Source organism: Bos taurus, chromosome 4 (genome assembly GCF_002263795.3).
Source record: "Bos taurus isolate L1 Dominette 01449 registration number 42190680 breed Hereford chromosome 4, ARS-UCD2.0, whole genome shotgun sequence".
Taxonomy (NCBI): domain Eukaryota; kingdom Metazoa; phylum Chordata; class Mammalia; order Artiodactyla; family Bovidae; genus Bos; species Bos taurus.
In genome coordinates, this window is record NC_037331.1 from 74,980,732 (window position 1) to 75,003,049 (window position 22,318).

At 48.0% G+C, this 22,318-nt stretch overlaps 1 protein-coding gene across 10 annotated transcripts in view; it reads left to right on the forward strand.

The window, feature by feature from the left end:
• TNS3 (tensin 3) overlaps nucleotides 1-16,760 on the forward strand; it is a 222,564-nt gene extending 205,804 nt beyond the window's left edge. For all 10 annotated transcript variants that reach the window (XM_005205612.5, XM_024991105.2, XM_059885917.1 and 7 more), the window contains 8 exons: nucleotides 1,381-1,512; nucleotides 4,592-4,687; nucleotides 5,399-5,476; nucleotides 6,257-6,334; nucleotides 10,091-10,259; nucleotides 12,389-12,457; nucleotides 12,558-12,584; nucleotides 13,961-16,760. In XM_005205612.5, the coding sequence (XP_005205669.2) occupies nucleotides 1,381-1,512; nucleotides 4,592-4,687; nucleotides 5,399-5,476; nucleotides 6,257-6,334; nucleotides 10,091-10,259; nucleotides 12,389-12,457; nucleotides 12,558-12,584; nucleotides 13,961-14,105 (794 nt within the window). In that variant the 3' untranslated portion in view covers nucleotides 14,106-16,760. The remainder of the gene's footprint in view (nucleotides 1-1,380; nucleotides 1,513-4,591; nucleotides 4,688-5,398; nucleotides 5,477-6,256; nucleotides 6,335-10,090; nucleotides 10,260-12,388; nucleotides 12,458-12,557; nucleotides 12,585-13,960) is intronic.
• The last annotated feature ends 5,558 nt before the right edge of the window (nucleotides 16,761-22,318 follow it).

Consider the following 22,318-nt stretch of genomic DNA (forward strand, 5'->3'; position numbering starts at 1 on the left):
CTTCTGTAAGTGATCTTTCCCCTACTTTAAAAAAATAACATATGTTCAGCTCCCATAATCAGAAAACATGCTATGAGACAAGACCTGCTCACGGGCCTGGGTCCCTGGTGTCTGTTCCCCACCCGTCTTGGGGGGCGGGTACCAGAGCAGCAGGTGGGCTGTGGCTCCACGTGTTAGGCTTGCACCCCTGGGGTCACACCAGACCCCCTCCCCTTAGAGAGCATGTGCTTTCCTCTGCTTCTTTCCCACCATGCGCATAAGCTCGTGCTTGGGGCCTGTCCTGCCACAGGCTGGGGCAGTGCATGGAAAAAGGTGTAGAAGAAACTGGCTGTTTTATCTGCAGCCAAGCAAATGCCATGTTGTGGGGTGGGGCTGGAGTCAGGGTACACAGAGGACCTGGAACAGGGGGCTCTCTGGGGTTATTTCTGTTGCTGACGGTGCTTCCAGCCACTCCCAGGTTAATGTCCGGCCCACTCTACTCCAAACAGGGCCCTGGGCTCTACAGAAAGGCAGCATTTCCATGGCTATAAGTGTGAAGTGCTTTATACTTTAAATCCCTAGTTTTCTTTTTGTAAAATGTATAAAAGAAATCTTGAGAGGTGTTCTGGTTACTGGAGAAAATTCTCACTGGTGTCTGGGCCGCATCAACCTGAGGATACTGTGATGCTAACCCATCCCTCTTTTTTCCTGTATCCTGAGTCCAGGACCTGGGAGGCTGGACCTTGAGCTTCAATGGGAGGGATATTAGAGCTACCTGTGTTCCAGCCTCCCTGGGGCAGATGGCAGGTGCGGTGCCAGGTGCATTTCATGGCCCTCACTGGCCACATCAGATGGGGTTCACAGCCTCGTCCAAACTGGAAACAGCTGGCCACAGTTGCCACCCCTGCCTCCAAGCCACGGGACGGAGGGCTACCTATGGCCATCCCCTGGGCCGAACCTCGGGACTTTATTAAATATTCAGTAACTTTGGGGGTACATCCACAGTCTTCAGAAAGTATGATTGGAAATTTCTTTCCTCCTATGGAAAGTTGAAAGTGCACGCAGGGAGCCGTAGGGCAGGGCCACGCCGGGGACCAAGTGGCAGCCCTGCCTGACTTCCTGCTCCACGAACTGTATGCGGAAACCAGTGGGCCTCGGTTTCCTGGGCTGTCAGGTGGGGTCCTCATTTGGGCTTCAAAGATGCTGTGGGGTTAATGGGAATTGCATGTGAAGGCAGCACCTTTGTGATCTGAACGGACGGGCCACCCTGTAAAATAAAATAGTCAAGCCCACACGGAACTTCTGGTCATTGCATTTTCCCTTACCCTTGTCACGGCCGTAAGTGGAGTCAGGCCGTGGCGTCCCCCACAGACACTCACGTCTGTCTGTTCCCCTCTGCAGCCATCGCCATGCTGAAGGACAAGGAACCCGGGTCATTCATCGTCAGGGACAGCCACTCCTTCCGAGGTGCCTACGGCCTGGCCATGAAGGTGGCCACACCCCCGCCCTCTGTCCTGCAGATGAACAAGAAAGGTGGGTCCTGCTCTGCTCAGCGGGGCCTTGCCTGTCAGTTCCCTCTGTTCCCATGAGGTGGTGGGTGACTTGCAACAGCACTCATAGGTTTTCCTCTTAGTATTTATTTTTTTTTGGCTGTATTTTAGTAAGTACTGTCCTAGCTCAAGAAAGAAGGTTAATTATTTATAAATTTCCTTTTTCTTTTTTTAACTTGTTTTGATGGGTGATCCATCCCATTGTTCAGATAACAGAACAATAAAGCAAGGCCTCTGATCAGGAGTCTTTGTTTCCATTTTCAGCCCTGTCTGCCTCAGTCCCCTCTTGCTTCCTGTGGGTAAACATCTGTAATAAATTCCTGTCTTCTTACTATCTGTTCAGTGCACACAAATAGGCATTTTTCCTTTTCTCTTACATAGAAGGTGGCATACAGTATACACGGTTCTTGTTCCTACACCCTGTAGAGTATTTTGATGGATTGAAGATGAGGCCAGTGCGAGCCTGAAGTCTTGAGACTCTCCCTTCTCAGGGAAAAGGACAAAGACTTCCTCCGTCTCTCGTCCAACATTGCACTGGTGGCAAATTCTAGCTGAATAATGTGTAGTGCAGGCAGGGTGTCTTCTGACCTTTTTAATGTTTTCACTTGTGAACATAACCAGGTACAAAAGCATTTGCGATGCCTACATGCATAAGTAAACATTATTGTGAAGCAGATGTGCATGTATCCAACCACAGGTGACAGCCTTGTGGGGAAGCCCCTACATTCCCTTTTCTGTGTTTCGTAATCCATCACCACCATGGCTTTTGGTTTTCGAGGATACTGGATTTAACTGGTGAAGGCCCTTCCAGTGACCCCGTGTCCTTCTGACATACCCCCATTAGCCCGTGAGTGCTCCAGCTTTCTGAAAGCAAGCATGTTTTAGGCTTACCTTGTACTTCCCCTGCTCCGGCCATTTCTCTAAAGATCCTTGGTTCTTTATATTGGGGAATAGTATCTAGAAACCAAAATCTAATCTCTAGTTTGGTGTCAGAGTATCACTCCTCTCTAGGACCTGAGCTAGGGAATGTAAAAAGTAAAAGTGTTAGTCACTCAGTTGTGTCTGACTCTGCAATCCTGTGGACTGCAGCCCACCAGGCTCCTCTGTCCATGGAATTCTCCAAGCACGAATACTGGAGTGGGTTGTCATTTCCTCTTCCAGGGTATCTTCCCAACCCAGGATAGAACTCATGTTTCTTACACGTTTCCTACATTAGCAGGCAGGTTCTTCATCTAACTAACACCACCTGGGAAACCCATCTAAAACAATTCCTGAGCTCATGCTGATAACCACCCATTCAAATACAAAATCAACAGGTCTTTTCTCACTGCTCCCTCAGGGACAAGCTCGGTTCCCAACAAAGCAATAGACTTTCTCCCTTCCTCTGTCCCCTAATATATGGCTTCTGGTTTATTCTTTTTTTTTTTTAATCTCATCCTGCCCTCTGTGCCTTTTTTTTTTTTTTTTACCAACTATGCCACAAATTCTAAGGAAAGGGAAAAGATTCTTTTCCCCTAAATGGAGATTGTGGGCTGGAATGTCAGCAGGTCACATGACTCTTGCTGGGCACCTGGACTCACCTGGGTGAGGGAATGGTAGACCAGAATGAGCACAGATTCTGCCCCCTTGGTGTTCAGCTGGAGCTTTCAAACCTAGGCCAAAACTTTTTTTTCCTGCATGTGTTATCTTTTTGGAAATACAGACGGTGGTGTATAATTCTTAACCTCCAGGTGTGCATCCTGCCTCTAAGGTCAATATTGACTCAGTCTTCAGGCGAAGGCAACAAAATAGAGGATTTTAGAATAGCAGATTTCTGGACATGCAGCGTTGCTGGTGTCCTCTTGGTGAAGTTTTATCTGGCTGCCAAGTCTTCAACCAGCCCTTGGATCTGGTATTTGGATTTCACAGTGTAAGGACAGATCTGAGAGGAGAGTTGACTAAACCAGGAAAAAGCCCAGCAAGTCACCAGCCACCCCTGGTACCCCAGAGACAGAACAGCGACAGACGTGTGGCGGGGGCTGTTCTTCAAACCCCTACACAGCTGGTTTCCCACTGAGTCACTTCTCACCACTGGCATCCAGACCACACTCTGGGTCTTCCTTCAGTTTAGAAGCCATGGATCATTTTCCTCCCACAGCTGAATGGCAAAATGTTCTTTTCCCCGTTTTTATTCAGTACTGCCTTTTATGGAATCTGATCATTTCCTTTCCTACCAGCTATACTGCCCTTGCGAAATGCTGACACTGATGTTGATATTTGTCACTGTTGTTTATAATAAGCATCATTAGGGAACCTGCTGTGGGCCAGGTGTGGGGCCCAAACCTGCCTCTAGCAGACCTGGCCATCAGAAATGTTAGAAGTTACAGCAGACACATTCCCATGGAAACCTGTTGCCATGGAGACACATTCTCAGGGAGGGTGCTGAAGGAGGTGGGAGAGACACAGCACAGCATGAAGGTCTGTGGGATTCATTAGCACAGCAGTGACTTCTTTTTATTCTGTTTGTTATTAGTACTTTTCCACCACCAGACAGTTTGCCATTCTGTGGTTTTTCAGGATGCACTTTCTTTCTGGGCTCGTGGGCTGGCATGAACACAGTGTAGTAGCAATATGATTAGAGGGCTTGCTTTCAGGAGGGGCTTGGTACCTGACTCCTGGCTAAATCTTACTCAGAAGACTGGCACCCTTCCAGCTCTTTCCAGTGATTCATTCTTGGCCATCATGCTGTGTCTGGGTCCTTCTAAGCTCTTGTCTTAGGAGGTGAAGGAACTGGAGGTACATGTTCTCAGTTCTTAGCTGCTCATTCCCATAACTGGGAATTCTGCAGAATGTTTGAAGCTCTTTCCCAAGGATTCCTCCACCTCCAGCCGTGGTCACTGGAGGGAGTTCTAGCTGCCCATCCAGGCAGTGCTCAGACACTGTCCTGCAATCCAGCTGCTATTTCTGGAGTGGTTGTTTGCAGCCTACCTGTTGCAGGGGCCAGATTCTCCTTCGTGCTCTCATCCTCCCATGCTCTCATTTTTAAAAATGCTCTTCTCTTTGTTTTAAATCTCTCCCCTCAGCTGGAGATTTGGCCAATGAACTTGTTCGGCATTTTTTGATTGAGTGTACCCCAAAAGGAGTGCGGTTGAAAGGGTGCTCCAATGAACCATATTTCGGTAAGTGGCTGAGCGCCTGACATGGTGTCTGAACCCATGAGCATGAGCTCCCTCTGCTTGGTCCATCACTCTGCTGGGGCTTCACTCAGAGCATCTGCTTTTCATCCCCATTTTTAGATCCCTCAATTATCATTTCTAAAATAAACTGGATATGAAATTGTTCTTAAAAGCATTCTTAAAACTAGGCAAATAAAATGCACCATGCTAGGATTGGAAATGCAGGTTCCGTTAGGTATGGTCTATTCAGGCAAGCAGAGAAGTATGGACAAGGTTGAGAGTCCACCAGGCACAAGGAAAGCACAGATTCCCTGTGAGAAGAGATATTTTTTGACCCTGCAGGCGTGTCCAAAAGATGGCATGCACTCACAGGCAGAGCCTGAGCAAGCCAAAGCATCACCCTACAGAGACGATTTGGTGGTGCCGGTGAGGGCGGTCTCAGAATCAGCAGACTGTGTGACTTGTTTTTTATAAATTGGCAATGGCGTATCTTTGGTGAGAATCATCTGTAGTTCCTATTACCTGCCCCTTTGCTGTCTGCTGGACTTGCTGCTTCATTGAAGCTTTGCACAAATTCCCAGTTATTGAGTATGTAGGTTGCTAAAAATATAAGGTGACATGCTTTACAGCAGCCTCCTTTCAGTAGATGAATTAACTGAGCAATGCAGTATTTAGGGCTGTGCTCACTCCTGTTTGCTGTTCATCCATTCACAGGGAGCCTGACGGCTTTGGTGTGTCAGCATTCCATTACGCCCCTGGCTTTGCCCTGCAAACTGCTCATTCCGGATAGAGGTACGCTGCCGGGGCCTCAGGGCTGCTCTGGCTCTCTGTGTGGGGTCATTCACAAGGTGTTGGAATCCATAGAGATTCAGTGAGAAAAATCAGAACAAAACTTCCTTTCCATCACATGTCTGTGGGTAAACCCTGAATAGGTCAGGTCAGGTAAGAAGAGGTGGCCAGGTCAGGTAAGAGGTGGCCCACTGCCTCTACAGCCTCCACTCATATCTTTATATCATGGCTTTGTGAAAAGCTTCTGTGGAGCAAAGATTCTATAGCTCAGAAGTATAAAATGCTTGGACTCAGAGACCTTGCAAGGTCATTCACATTTCATTTTTGTAATTCTACAAAATCAGAAAAATGTTGATATTGTTGACTTTGGGTGCTAGATGAACTATTCTGTTTACCTTTGTGTTTGTTTCAAACTATCCATGGGAAAAGAATTTTTAAAAATAGCACCCACAGCATATGATCAGACATATCCCTGCTTTCCTAGGCCATCTCAAGTTCACATAATTGCATTATGTTCCAGAAAGATGATTAATTTAAAATATAGGTAGATGTGACTTACGTTTCAAAATGTAATTGTTCATATAAATTAATTCATAGATGAGAAGGGTAATTTTCTGGCCTGTGCCATCCCAGATTTTGCTTGAAGTGTGATGATGGCTTCTCTGGGTGCAGCTGTTGTTGCCAGGAGGAAGGCCCAGCTCTGCAGAGCCTGCCTGTCACCCTCCGGCATGCAGTCATGAGCATCCACATTGTCATGCATTTTCTTGTTCCTTCTTCCTACAGATCCATTGGAGGAAATAGCCGAAAATCCTCAGCAAACAGCGGCCAACTCTGCGGCCGAGCTGCTGAAGCAAGGGGCAGGTCAGTCCTCGATGTGTTTTCCTCTCCTACTGGCTCCTGGGCAGAGGTGGGATTCCTTTCTTGCCTGCAGGCTGGGTTCCTTTCCTTGCTGTGTCAGGGGAGGCTTCCTTCTGTACAAGCCACCACAGGGCTGGGCTGGGGGTGGTGGGGCAAGTGTCCTGGCGGCAGGGCCAGGACTCCACGGGCTGAACAAGACCAAATTCAGTGGTATAAATGTCACAACCTGTGTTTCATTTGGGGACATGGTCAGATAGACTGTGGGTAACGTGTCCCTCCAGCAGATATATAGTAAAGTGATCAATGAGTCCACAGTTTGACCCAGGGTGACACCGACCACCAGACAGCAAGCTACTGGGGGCACTCTTTTCTTATTAATATATTTTATTTTTTAGCACAGTTTTGGGTTCATAGAGGGTGCTGCAGAGGTTTCTCTTATACCCCCTGTCCCCACACACATGCACAGCCTCTCAATTAACAACATCCTCCATCAGGTGGGGCATTTGTTAGAGCTGATGAACCTACACTGACCCATCTCAGTCACCCGGAGTCCATAGTTTACATTACTGTTCACTCCTGGTGTACATTCTATGCGTGCATGCTAAGTTGCTTCATTCGTGTCCTACTCCTTGAGACCCCATGGACTCTAGCCCGCCAGGCTCCTCTGTCAATGGAGATTTCCCAGGCAAGAATACTGGAGTGGGTTGTCATGCCCTCCTCCAGGGGATCTTCCGGACCCAGGGATCGAACTTGAGTCTCTTATGTCTGCGTTGGCAGATGGGTTCTTTCCCAGTAGCGCCACCTGGGAAGCCCGTGGATTTGGACAAATGTTTAATGACATGTATCCACCATTGTAGTATCACACAGAATAGTTTCACTGCCCTAAACATCCTCTGTGCTCCACCTGCTCATCCCTCCTCCCAAATCCTGGCAAACCAATCCTTTTATTGTCTCTGTGGTTTCACTTTTCCAGAGTGTCATATGATTAGAATCATACAGTATGTGGAGCCTTTTCAGATTGGATTCTTTCACTTGGTATTATGCATTTAAGATTCCTCCATGTCCTTTTAGGGCCTGAGAGCTGTTTCCTTTTAGTGCTGAATAATATTCCATTGTCTGGATATACCACACTTTATCCATTCACCCACTGAAGGACATCTTGAATGCTTATATATTTTGGTAATTGTGAATAAAACTGCTATAAACATCCACATGCAGGTTTTCATGTGGATGTAATTGTCAACTCCTTTGGATAAGTATCAAGGAGCACAGTTGCTGGATCATATGGTAAGAGTATGTTCATTTTGTGAGAAACCACCAAACTGTCTTCTCGAGTGGCTGCACCATTTTGCATTCCCACAGCAATGCATGAGACTCCCTCCTGCTCCACACCCTCCCAGCAGTTGGTGTTGTCAGTGTCCTGGAGTTTGGTCATTCAAAATAGGTGGTTAGTGGTATCTCATTGTCATTTAAATTTGCATCTTCCCAATGACATATGACGTGGAGCATCGTTCATGTACTTGTCTGCCGTCTTCATATCTTCTTTGGTAAGGTGTCTGTTAAAGTTGTTTGTTCATTTTTCAATAGGGTTATTTGTTTTCTTATTGCTGAATTTTAAGAGTTCTTTGTATATTTTGGTTCTTTGTGAGATTTGTCTTTTGCAAATACTTTCTCCTAGGAGGCAGCTTGTCTTCTCATCCTCTTGACAGTGTGTCTCAGAGCATAAGATAAGTTTTTTATTTTAATGAAGCCCAGTTTATCAATACTTCTTTTCATGGATCCTGTCTTTTGTACCTAGAAAGTTATCACCAAAGTCATCTCAGCAGTTTCTCCTGTCTTATAAGAGTTTTATAGTTTACGTTTTACATTTACATCTGTTCTGTTTTGAGTTAATTTTTCTGGTGGGTTTAAGGTTTAAGGTCTGTGTCTAGATTGATTGTTTTTGCATGTGGATGTCCAGTTGTTCCAGCACCATTTGTGGGAAAAGACTGTCTTTGCTACATTGCATCTCCTCTGTTCCTTTGTCAAAGGTCGACTGACTGTATTTATGTGGATCTATTTCTGGACTCTATTCATTCCTCTATTCATCTGTTTGTCTTATTATTTCACCAATACCACACTGTCTTGATTACTGACATTTTATAGTAAGCCTTAAAGTCAGGTATTAATATATCAGTCCTCTCGTTTGGTTCTTCTCCTTCAATATTGTATTGACTTCCCCGGGTCTTTTATTCTCCATATAAACTTTAGAGTAGGTTTGTTCATACCCACAGAGTAAGTTGCTACAATTTAGATGGGGATTTCATTGCCTCTACAGATCACGTTGGGAAGAACTGACATCTTAATTATATATTGAGTTTTCCCATTCATGAATGTGGAATATTTAGTTTAGTTCTTTGATTTTATCAGTGGGAGTTTTATAGTTTTCCTCATATAGATCTTGTACATACAATATTTTATTAGACTTACACCTATTTCATTTTGGGGGTGCTAATATAAATTGGGATTGTGTTTTTAATTCCAAATTCCTCTTGTTGTTAGGGAAGTGACTAACTTGTATATTCACCTTATATCCTGCAGCCTTGCTGTAATTGCTTATTAGTTTCAGGCCAGGCCATTTTTGCAGCATAAGACGCAGTCCTAGCGACCCCAGCTTAAGAGGGCTGTGGACAGGCCACAGGGTTCTTGTGGGTGTGCCCTGCGTCTTGACACCAGGGACACTGTACTTTATTTCTGTTCTTCTTAACCCACCTGCGTGGTCATGTGGCAGCGCACCTGCCAACAGGTGTGACTGCTGCTCAGTCTCAGAAGTTGGGGTGGAAGCGGAGCCAGTTCGTGGCCAGGCCTCCAGGGAGACTCTCCCAAAGGAAGACAGCCTGGGTGGGGACACAGCCTGGTTGATCGATCCAGTCACAGGAAAGCACTTTCACTTCTGTTTAGTGAATATCTAGAGGCCTTTAGAGATGGAGTGAAGATACCCCTACTCACTCTCAGAGCTGCATCTGGCAGACTGGGGAATGAGAGCGGCTCTGTTCCTGGGGGGATCACATCCTTGGGGAGTGGCCAGGAGAGGTCATGGCTCCTACACAACTGAACTTGAGGCAGAGTCTGAATGTCCCATGGTCACAACAACCCATTGACTTATGCAGGGAGCTAGGCTCAAAAGGCCTTCAGGCTGTTTACAAAGCCGCATTCACAATCAGCTCTTTGCCTCTCCAAGGGGTGATGGCAATGGACAAGCCCCCAGCCCCCTGCAGTGTGGGGATGGGACAGGCTGTCCCAGCTCTTTGCCTGGGACAGAACTGTATTCTGAGTCACTGCAAGTCATTTGTTCTCAGCAGCTCTTTCTGGATGCGTGTGCTTTTAGAACTCCTTGCAGGGTGGATAGTCAGGGTCCAGACTGCACACTCCCCTCTCGGGATGTTTCCTTAACTGCAGGTGTGGTTGGGCTCTCGTCCCACCCAGGCCTACACTGAGACTGAGGAGGTGCCTCCAGTCCCCTCATCCCCCCAGGGATGCCAGGTATGAATAACTCAGCAGAGGTGGAAACACATCCTGACCAGTGGGCGAAGTCTCCTTGACTCCAGTGCTGGGTGTGTGTGTGTCTCTGAGTCACTTGCTGTCTACACCTTTGGAATTAGAAATAAAGGGCACTTGCCCCAGATGCACCTGGCCATGAATTTATGCACGTCATTCGTAAGCCCCAGGGCCCTTGAGTCTGGCAGACGCATTAACGCCGCTTCCCCCTGTGTCTTCCAGCCTGCAATGTGTGGTACCTGAACTCCGTGGAGATGGAGTCCCTCACGGGCCACCAAGCCATCCAGAAGGCCCTGAGCATGACCCTAGTCCAGGAGCCACCTCCCTTGTCCACAGTCGTGCACTTCAAGGTGTCGGCCCAGGGCATCACCCTGACGGACAACCAGAGGAAGTGAGTGTGCCCAGCGGCCAGGCTGCCGGGGTGGGCGGGCAAGGCTTCTGGCCTCACCTGGGGTTAGACATCCTACCAGCTCTGCTCAAGCCCCTGGATGTGTGGTGGTCACCAGGCAGAGCTTTGCGGTTCAGGAACGAATCAATGATCTGGTCAGTCTGTGCTTTGTCCTGATGTTCGGTATGTCCCCAGAGACATATATAAACTATTAACATTTGGCCCACATGCTGTTTTTTTAAAGAATCAGTAAAAATTTTAAAAAGATATATAGATCTTTGAGTATCTCTTAGATACACACACAGTGTGTGTGTAATCTGCAAATGCAAAAATCTTCTAAGTCATTTCTGTAAAAACTCTCCGTGACTATGATAGACTCTACTCATCTTTGCTTTAGTGTCATTACTTCTAACAGTTATGACAGAAGTTATAACTATTATCCTGTTTCAGGTAAGAGTATGACCTTGTTAGATATTATTTCAGTATTAAGTTAATGTTAATTAACTTAACATATATATTATATATATAATATATAAAATATAATGTATAATATAAAAGAATAATTTATGTCAATAATTATTAACTATTATTTAGATACTGTATAGTACTGTATCTTAGTTAGCAACATTTGAACATCTAGGCAGTAGATGCTGTTTCAATTTCCAGGGACTTCCCGCCAAGCTGTCGCTGAGTGGGTTCCAAGGGAGCGGAGGTTCAGGGAGAGGGGGGGCACTTGTGGAGCTCCAGCCGGAGCACAGAGCAGGGTTAGGTGCCTGGACAGAACAATGGCAGAGCCTTTGACCTCAGGATGAAAGGCATTTAGGAGGCAGTTTTTTATTTGCAATGGAAACGGCCTGCTGTAGTTAATGAAGGAGCCCGATCAACTGCCCTAAAAAGCAGAGTGGTGGCAGGAGCTTCGAGGGGTAGGCAGCTACCAGTCCCCACACCAGCTGGAAGGGCAGCGCCAACACCAGTGCCCGAGGAGCTCTTCCCAGCGTGGCCCCTGTTCCAGAGCTAGTCCCGGGCTTGGGAGGGGCTCTGAACCACTGCTCTCAGGATAAAATAGGTGGGGAGTGTGGGGTGGGGTGTGGGTTCTACCGCTCAAATTGGGTCCTCGCTCCCCTCTTGACCCTAGTGGTCCACGCAGCAGGCCCCGCATGCTTTGCACTCAGTTCCCTCACTTTTCAAGCTGCACCGAGGTAGCTGCTCGGAATGTTTGTGACTCGAATGAAATAGACACAAGCTGCGAGCCTGGCTCGGCCGAAGCGTGGACACAGGGTCAGGCGGGACAGCACGGCTCCTTCCTTTGCAGCCTCTATTTTCTTCTGCTACCGGTGTGCTCTTTGTGTACCTCTGGTTTCCCCGTGTGCTTACAAAACCCTGGGGATGGGCTGCGCCCACAGCACTCAGGAGCTTTCTTTTTGCCAGACGGAACATGCCTGTACAGCTGATGCTGGATAAAGGGGGCTGTGTCTTCAGCATCCCCAAGGAAAGGTGCCTGGCTCCACCCATCCCTTTCCCTTATGCTGGCCTCTGGGGACACCACCTCCCTCAGGAGGAGGGGGCACTTGTCCAGCTGGCGTGGGGCACACAGGGCTGGCCATGAAGCAAAGGACGAGTGACAGGGGCTGGAACCAGTACAGAGGGGTCCTCTGATGGTTCCCCCAGCAACTGTACTGGCCTGGCGTTAGCAGCACCTCCCAGTGAATTTAATGTGCATGGTTTACAGCAGGCCGTTAGATCCCTTATGGGGGTGACTGGGCTCCTCTCGCAGGAGAATGTTGGGTTATACTGAAGGCGTTTTCACAGGCAATCATCTAAAGCTGTAGATAGTTCGTGGCTTCCTGGGATGAAGGCAGGAAGGCCAGGACTCACTCAGTTTGATGCAGTTTCTCCATTTTGCTCTTCACGGTGCTTGCCTTCACCCCAAGACTTGCTCCTTCCCAAGCGCCCAGCTTCATATGTCTGCTGATTTCTAACAAATGTACACTCTACTCTTCTCTCCAGATGACCAGTAAAAGCATAAAATAGACTTCTGCCCCCACTAAACCTCCTCATGGAGGGCCCTCCTAGGGCAGCACTGTCACTGCAAGACCCCAGTGACGGGCTTGTGCTCCCCCGTGTCCCTGCAGGCTCTTCTTCCGGAGACACTACCCCGTGAGCAGCGTGATCTTCTGTGCGCTGGACCCACAGGACAGAAAGTAAGATGCCCGTATCCCTACTAAGTGATGCATGTGCTTCCTTGGCTTTTTAAGTTACTAAAGAAATTAACATGACTCTTCTCTTGTTCTGATTTGCAAGGTGGGTCACAGACGGCCCTTGCTCGAGGTACGTTGCCAGCCGGCCTGTGTCCTCTCTCAGTTGACACTCACTCCACTCCAGATCTCCAAAGAGGAAGATGAGAAATAATGCTTATGGGTTTGGGTTTGGCTTTAAACAAAAATGCAAGTGTTCTTTTTATGCAGAAGGGGCCTGCCAAGGGTTAACTTTTCTGTTTGCTCTTCTCTGAATGAGCAACACTTCCATTTGACCCATAAACTAGGGTATAAATAGCATGAAGCAGATTGCATGGCGTTTCCGGCGGTTGAGGAGGGGGTTGGTGTGTTAGGGAGGGCCGTGTGGGTGCAATAGGCGTCAGTGCTTCCCAGACCAGAGGGAGCCCCCAGCCCTGCTGCCCGTGTAACCTCAGATCCCCCAGAGCTGTCTACACCCCCACAGGTGGCCATCTCCATGTCACCTAAATTTGATGACTGCAAATGTCTCACTGCAGGAGCCCTCTCCTGGGATTCCAATTTTGAGTTTATAGCTTTGTCTTGGCATCTAATAAAGTGCTAGGAGGCCTCCCCAGCCCTCCAGAAGGGGCATTACCCCAGGCCACCTCAGCTCTGGCTCTTAGGACCAAATGCGCTCCCCATACGTGGGCTTTGCTGCCCCGGAGGGTCACTTGAGTGCCATTGGCCTGTCCCTCCCATGGGGTGGAAACCACTCAGCTCAGATAAAAACATCCTTCATTTCTCTGAGAAAGAGAAGAAGGACCTTAAATAAGGGATAATCCAGGGATTTGGGTTTGGATAATGGTAGTTATTGTGTTGTTTGGGGCTCATGAAAGCTTATTCAGAAAAAATAGATTGTGCTGTTCTTTTAAATGGTTTCCTCTCCTGCACACATGTGGCCTGGGCAGGGAGCCCCTGGTGTGTTTTTAGCACCCCCATCCTCCAGCCCCAGTGGCTGGGAGTGTGGGCATCTAGGCAGAGCACCCCAACCCCAGGAACCGAGGCTGGGGTGCTGGCATCTGCAGGCATGTGCCTGTCTGCGCCCGTCTGCTCTGATGGTGTGAGGAGGGAACAGGCAGCTCCTGTGGTGGAGCAAGGGTCCTCCCCAGAGACTCGGGACTGGTGCCCAGGAGCTGACAGATCTGGAGGGTTCCAGCCAGGCTAGACCCAAGTCTTCAGTTCAGGTCCCAGTCTCATGGCCGGCCCTCCCCAGCCCTGCTCCTCGGGTTCCTCCCCTGCGAAGTCTGGGCACAGCATCTTCCCTGCCGGCATGGAGGGGATGTACGGGCAGGTGTCTGGCAGGGGATATCGCCCCAAGATTTTGGAGAGGTGGTGTTTAGAGTCGACGATGGTGAGGGAAGAAGCAGAGGCGTGCACCCTGTGGGAGGGATGGGCCTCGGCTGGCATGCTAACCCACCTTTCCTGTTGCAGAGTCTTTGGATTTGTGGCCCGGAAGCAGGGCAGTGCCACGGACAACGTGTGCCACCTGTTTGCAGAGCATGACCCCGAGCAGCCGGCCAGCGCCATTGTCAACTTCGTGTCAAAGGTCATGATCGGCTCCCCTAAGAAGATCTGAGCCCTCACAGCCCAGAGACTCCAGAGGGGCCGACGTGACCCTGGTAGTCCAGCACCAGGAGGGAAAGGGGCTCCTCCGACTTTTCAAACATGAGAACAAACAACCTTGCCGCCTATGGTCTCAGTTGAGGGGCACAGCTCATGGATGCATTTCTGGGCAGAGGATGTTGGACATCAGGTGCGCCCATCCAGTCCCCGCTCGGGAAGGAACCATTCAAGGAGACGTGGGGACCCCTGTTCCTCACACTCTGGTGTTTATGGGAAGGAGGGGAGCCCAGCCTGCTCCCCGTGGCCCTGAGTGCCTCGTAACTGCCATGTCAGAGCGCTCCTGGCCAGTGGACACGCCAGGACCTCTGTCCTCCCACAGTGGAGATATTGATTAACCTGAGAAGGGGATGCATGTTGATTGAAGGTTCGTGCAGGTCAGGCCCTCCTGGAGCACTATGGCATCGTGGGCGAGGGACGATGTGATGGGCGGCGAGGACAAGAAAGGTCACATTGGTCACGGTGAGGCCAGAGCCCGAGCGTGGGGACAGCTCCCCACCTCCGCTCACATACCAGGTCTGAATGGTGCACTGGGCCATGAGAGGGAAAAGTGAGAAGATAGGAGAAAAGCCCCATTTCCATATAATTTATATTTTACTTTTGCCAAGTTATTTATGATAACAGTTTGCCTTTGTTATGCTGTACTGGTGTCTACATGCTGCCGTCTGCCAAGGTCAGGGTTCTAAGACTAGCATCTACTCCCGGTCAGATGTACCAGGAGTGCAGTATGGACTCTTTTGGCCATGCTCTCAGCTGTCATTGCCTGAGGGCGGCTGCCAAAACTGGCTTTGCCTCAAGCAGCCTTCCAAATGCTTGATCATCCATATTTGGTTCCCACAAGCAGCCTTCCGAACACTTGACCATCCACGTGTAGACTTGACCATCCACGTGTAGTTTCCTGGCTGCAGATACAGCCTTTCTGGGGAGGAAGGCCTTGAGAGGTGGGACATGATTAGTTTGAGACTCAGGCTTGCTCTGTATCGCATGGGGCCTGGGAAAGCTCACCACCCCAGAACTGTTGACCTGCGGGAGTGCTCATCTGTCTCCACCCGCCTGTTGTCTCCCACTGGGATCCATGTGTTCTGGCACCTGAGCAAGGGGAGGTGTTCTACACTGGTTCCCAGCTCTTCTGCATCATCTTAGACACCAAATCAGGCATGCTGTTTATGCTGATGTGCATGTTGCTAAGTAGAGGTCTGTCCACCTGCATCTGTCAGTGGTCAGAGGTTTGGGAGAAGCCAGTGGTCTTGCAGGCTCCCCAGAGCAAGAGACAGAGCTGGGCAACATCGTCATAAAGCCCTCGTCTCCTTCCCATCGCCCCAGACGTTCACGCCGTGGCTCTGCATCCCCAAAGAACTGTCCATCTCCTCCGCTTCCCAAATAAAGCACCAGCTCTTCAAACACCAGGAATCACCACGGCAGTCATCACACTAGTGTTTGAAAATGTGCTCTGTGGAGTCTTTGTTTCTAAAGTGGGGCAGAGACAGTTAGCGACAGCAGAGGTGGGATCCACCGAATCCAGTGGGCACTGTTTGTGTGTGTGTGTGAAAGCAGGTGGGTGAGTCCACTGTTTAGCTCCTATTGATGCACCAACACAAGTGCCTCGTTTCTGTGCCAAATGTTTGCCTTGATCGTTGTGGACCCTCTTCTCTGACATGTGGCGGCATGGCCAAGAGTGTGCTGGTGTCTCCCAGAGGCCTGATGCCTTGGTCGCTGGGGTGGGGGCATCTAGCATTTCAGTTTTTCATTCACAGCAGAACTCAGCGAAGAGGAGCAGAGGTTTGTGCTGGCTCCCAAAGGGGCCTCCTCCTGAGATGCTGGTCCACAAGTTTGACCCAGAGACTGCGGGCGAGGTCCCTTATCCTTCTGACAGAGGAAGAAAGGGCTCACGAGGGGTTCCGGACTTAGTAGCATCAACTGCCCCAGTCACAGAGGGACCTTCTCCCACCCGTGGCTGTCCTTGTCCAGATCATACAAGCCCTGACATTTGGTTTTTAAACTGACTGGCAGCTGAGCCTTTTTCTCTCAGTGGTCAAGGAAGTTTCCTCTCAGCAACCGGCTCCCTCTGGAGTAAGGAATGAAAGGAATCGAGTTTCCTGGTTTCTGAGGAGCTGGTACAAGAGTGTGTTACATATGTATAAAATGGAACAAGACAAGTCCGTGAATTTTGTGCTCAGACCTTGGGCAGCCCCACCACCCACACTGGCTCTGGGCAGGCAGGGAAGCAACATCCCCAGGCATCTGGGGTGCCCATGGGCACAGGCGTACTGTGCTGGATTGTGCATGAGGACTGCACCCCACTAGCATCATAGCCTCATAGCCAGAGCCTGTTAACCTGCTCATTAACCTATGCTGTATTCCTCCAGTGTTAACCTGTAAACGTGTTAAGTCACACCGCATTTAAGGGTCTCTGTGTGTATTCTTGGCATCAGAGACCTCATTGTGTCTCCTTCTCTGCCTTACCTAGTAGTGGATATTTTTACTTTTCTTATATTGTAAAGAATATATCCAGTATGTAAATGAATGTTCTATAAATCCTTTGTATAGTCATTTTCTCTGCTCTTTAAATATCACCTCTATTCAGAGTATAATAAAAGTATAAACTTGATAAGCCTCAGTGAGGCAAGTGTTTGTGGTGTTAGACAGAAGTGCCCCACAGGGTGTGTGGAAGTGTGGATGAGTGTGTGTGCATGTCTGAATATGCCTCTGTGTGTGTTTATCTGGGAGTTTGAAGGGGATTATGTATGAATGAGTGGATTCACTTACAAACTTACTGTATATTTTTCCTTCAGGAATATAGTTTGATTTCTGCCCAGAGACTTGAAAATTGTATTCAGAGATTTTAAGAATTTAATAATGACATGTGGTATTGATCATAGGTACTGCTACATTTTTGATGTTGATACAAAGGCCCTAATCTAGTACCTGTAGGAGGAAGCCCCTAGTGTAGGTCAGCCTCTAATGGGACTTCCCAGGTGTTTAATCAGAGTGGGTGCTGAACCTGAATATAAAAAGTCCAGTCGTGTCTGACTCTTTGTGACTCCATTGACTGTAGCCTGCCAGGCTCCTCTGTCCATGGAATTCTCCAGGCCAGAATACTGGAGTGGGTAGCTGTTCACTTCTCCAACAGATCTTCCCAACCCTGGGATCAAACTCAGGTCTCCCACGTTGCAGGCGGATTCTTTACTATATGACCCACCAGAGAAGCCCCAAAATTCCGGTGGGTTCACTTATTTTTTTTCAATAGATGCTGGTGACAGTCCCAGCACAGCTCTGCAGGTTCTCATGGGCTTGTAGGGCTCATCCCCCAGCTAGGTGGAGCCCCATTGTGCTGGCTTTCTGCCCTCTAGGGTTGGTTTCTTTCCTCAGCTGGAGTGGAAGAAGCCATGGGGATTAAGCCACTTGGATGGTGGCCTCAGTTCCACTGGCCATGCCAGAGCCTGCAATGAGAAAGGAAGATGAGGCTGGGTATGACCAGTGCGTGTGAGATTTGGGTCCTGGCTGTGATGCACACTGGGGCCAAGGCATGACCAGGCTCAGGACTAAGGCGACCATCCGTGTGGCTAAACCCCCAGGGCTGCCTCTGCTCCAGGTCAGAAAAGAAACAGAACCTGGGCCCATTTTGATTATGGGCTGATAAGGAGCTGCCCCCTCCCCAAACCTCAAAGTTTCCTCACAGCTGGGTATACCTGTGCAGTCTTCTGCTTTCTGCTCTGCTGACATCCCCAGGGGGCTGTGCTGTGAAGGAGGACCTGTAGTGGCCCCATGGTTGGTGCTGAGAGTGGAAGGGAGAGCAGGTTGGGGTGGGTTGAATCTTATCCAACAGAAGGTTCTCACTAGGCCTGGACCCTTGACCAGTGTCACAGCAGGGAGAAAAAGCGGTTCTACCCATCTTATAGGTGTGCTTTCAAGGACACAGTCTGGATTTGTCACCACGGCCCTAGCCTACAGAAAGAACTCAGAGACCCAATGCCCCCACGCCTCGCTGGACAGCCTTTGCCTTATGGGGAGCTTCACCACTCCCTGTTCATCACTCAGCCGCCTATCAGTGACTGCCCCTTTGCCCCACCCACTTGGGTCCTGGACCTATCAGTGACAGACCCCCCCTTGCCCCACCCACTTGGGTCCTGGACCTATCAGTGACTGTCCCCATCTCGCCCTGCCCACTCATATCCTGGATTCCTTAGTTATGGCCCCTCACCAATCTTTTGGGGGCCATCAGTTCTGACCCTTCATGGTCCTGGCTTTTTTGTCTCCTAGAGGTTTGTGTGTGGTCTCCAAGGTGGTGGGATGAACTGCCCCCCACCATGGCCCAGAGGTCACGTTTCACAAAGCAGGAGCACTGGAGCCCGGCTCAAGACTGAATTAGTTTCCAGGTGGACCTGGGGTACAGCGAAGGGACATTGCACAACCTGGGAATGGGCTCTGTCTGGACACATTTGAGCTGCAGCGTTGTTGAATTTGTAACAAGAAAAATGGTCTAAGAACAAACGACATTAAAGTTCTTGAGGAATCAGACCACAGCCCAGTTACAGCCCAAACCTGGGCTGGGGCAACAGTAGGGGTGTGGTGGGCTCCTCAAAAGCCTGTCACCTGTGAGGGTCCCAGCAAAAGGGATTCTGCCACAACTGACCTGGTTCCCAAAGCCTTTTGTCCCTGGGGATCTGAGACTTCCTTCCCCATCCCAGAGACGCTGGGGTGGTGGGGGCACAGGTAGGGGTCCTGCCCCTTCCTGGAAGCACTTTGTATCTCCCACAGGCAAGTGATCCCCCACAGTAAATGCCAGGCCAGGGAAGGCTCTCTGAGCCTTGGGCCTGCCACCTTCTCCCTTACTGAGACCCCCTCCGCCCGTCAGGCAACCCTACGGGGGCCAGTGAGAGCCTCAGGGCGCTATTCACCAAAAGCCTGAAAGTCGACTGATGCTGCCCCCACACAGGTCCACCCCTGCTGACACATGAGACTTAATCCAGATCCAGGGTCTCCTAACATAACAGCCAAAATATCCAGGCTAAATAGAAAATTACCTTTTGTACCCGGAACCAAGAAATTTACAGCCTGAATGAGAAAACACAATTGACTGAGGCCAGCATCCAGATGAATCAGGTTTTGGGATTACAGTATCTGGCCAGGATTTAAAGCAACCGCTGCAACAATGCTTAAACCAGCAAGTCAAAATTCTATTCAAACAAATGGAGAAACAGAAACAGAGCCATAGCAAAGAACTAGAAGTCATGAAAAAAGCCAAACAGATTACATTACAAAAATGTATAAAGCAAATTAAAAATCCACTGGAAGCTCAGAAGCAGAGTGGAGATGATGGAAGAGTGAATTTGGGAACCTGATTGAGCAATGATGAGTTCAATCTGATTGGCAGAGACTTGAATACATGAGGGGACCTAAGGGACAACTGTTTATTATTGCTGAGTCTTAGATGGTGAGGGGAAGGAGAATGAGGCTAAGGAGAATTTGAAGCAATGAGCCAAACTCTCCCAATCCAGCAAAAGACACGAACGTGTAGATTCAAGAAGCTGCATGAACCCCAAACAGGAGTCCAAAACAGCAACGACAAGACTCCATGCACGACTTTTCATCATGAGCTTTATGACAACTAAGGACAAAGAAAAAATCTTGAAAGCAGCCAGACAGAAGTGATGTCAGATTATGTATACTGAATGACAATGGTGGATTTCTCATTTTAAACCACAGAGGCCAGAAGGAAGTGACACATTTTTCAAGGCTGAAAGGAAAGAAACACCAGCTGTGAATTCTATGTTCAGTGAAACTACCTTCAGGAATAAAGGGAAAACAGACTTTCTCAGGTGAAGGAACTAAAAGAATTAGTTATTTAGTAGGGCTCTTCTTAACAATTTGGCTAGAGGAAGTTCTTTGAACAGAAGTACAAATGATGAACTTGGAGCATCAGGAAAGAGAACAATGGAAAGAATGACAGACCCTGCTTTTCCTCACAAATATTATAAATAAAAAATGATTGATGATTGAAACAAAAATTATTCCAACCATCCAATACTCAAGACAGTGATATTTCAAAGTGAGGAAGATAAAGGGACCTCAATGGAGGTGCCATTTCCACACGTCAGACCAAGTGGTGAAATGCTGATACCAGCAGATAATGACAAATCACACACACACATAGGCAGTAACAGATTACATTAAATTAGTAATTAAATTAGTAATTTAACAAGCAGCATAGAAATTATGCAAAAAGATATACTTCATAACACTAAATACATCAAAGTAAACTCTTAAATGAAAACTAATAGGAAGGCAAGAAAACAGAAACAAGGAAACAAAAACAATTGTATATCAGAATCTAGTCCTAGCTTATCAGTAATTACCTTTGATATAAATGTCTGAAGAAAAACAGATTGCAGAATGAAAATGCCATTTACAAGACAGTTCAAATTCAGTGACAGAGGTAAGTTGAAATTACAAAGATGTAAAAATATATACCATACCAACATTAATTTAAAAAATATAGGAACCACTGTACTAATACCTGAGAAAGTATCAGATGAGATCACTCGCTCCGTCATGTCCGACTCTTTGCGACCTCATGAATCACAGCACACCAGGCCTCCCTGTCCATCACCAACTCCCGGAGTTCACTCAGACTCACATCCATCGAGTTGGTGATGCCATCCAGCCATCTCATCCTCTGTAGTCCCCTTCTCCTCTTGCCCCCAATCCCTCCCAGCATCAGAGTCTTTTCCAATGAGTCAACTCTTCACATGAGGTGGCCAAAGTACTGGAGTTTCAGTTTTAGCATCATTCCTTCCAAAGAAATCCCAGGGCTGATCTCCTTCAGAATGGACTGGTTGGATCTCCTTGCAGTCCAAGGGACTCTCAAGTGTCTTCTCCAACACCACAGTTCAAAAGCATCAATTCTTCGGTGCTCAGCCTTCTTCACAGTCCAACTCTCACATCCATACATGACCACAGGAAAAACCATAGCCTTGACTAGACAGACCTTTGTTGGCAAAGTAATATCTCTGCTTTTGAATATGCTATCTAGGTTGGTCATAACTTTCCTTCCAAGGAGTAAGCATCTTTTAATTTCATGGCTGCAGTCACCATCTGCAGTGATTTTGGAGCCCAGAAAAATAAAGTCTGACACTGTTTCCACTGTTTCCCCATCTATTTCCCATGAAGTGATGGGACCGGATGCCATGATCTTCGTTTTCTGAATGTTAAGCTTTAAGCCAACTTTTTCACTCTCCACTTTCACTTTCATCAAGAGGCTTTTGAGTTCCTCTTCACTTTCTGCCATAAGGGTGGTGTCATCTGCATATCTGAGGTTATTGATATTTCTCCTGGCAATCTTGATTCCAACTTGTGTTTCTTCCAGTCCAGCGTTTCTCATGATGTACTCTGCATAGAAGTTAGATAAACAGGGTGACAATATACAGCCTTGATGAACTCCTTTTCCTATTTGGAACCAGTCTGTTGTTCCATGTCCAGTTCTAACTGTTGCTTCCTGACCTGCATACAAATTTCTCAAGAGGCAGATCAGGTGGTCTGGTATTCCCATCTCTCTCAGAATTTTCCACAGTTTATTGTGATCCACACAGTCAAAGGCTTTGGCATAGTCAATGAAGCATAAATAGATGTTTTTCTGGAACTCTCTTGCTTTTTCCATGATCCAGCGGATGTTGGCAATTTGATCTCTGGTTCCTCTGCCTTTTCTAAAACCAGCTTGAACATCAGGAAGTTCATGGTTCACATATTGCTGAAGCCTGGCTTGGAGAATTTTGAGCATTACTTTACTAGCGTGAGAGATGAGTGCAATTGTGCGGTAGTTTGAGCATTCTTTGGCATTGCCTTTCTTTGGGATTGGAATGAAAACTGACCTTTTCCAGTCCTGTGGCCACTGCTGAGTTTTCCACATGTGCTGGCATATTGAGTGCAGCACTTTCACAGCATCGTCTTTCAGGATTTGGAATAGCTCAACTGGAATTCTATCACCTCTACTAGCTTTGTTTGTAGTGATAAGAAAGTATACTTTAGGGTAAAGAATATTACTAGAGACAAGGATGGACATTATACAATTATAAAAGGACCAGTCCACCAGAAAGACATGAGGCTTCTAAATGCACACTCATCAGAAGCTCCGTACACGAGTCCAAAGCTGGCTGAGCTGAAAGGAAACAG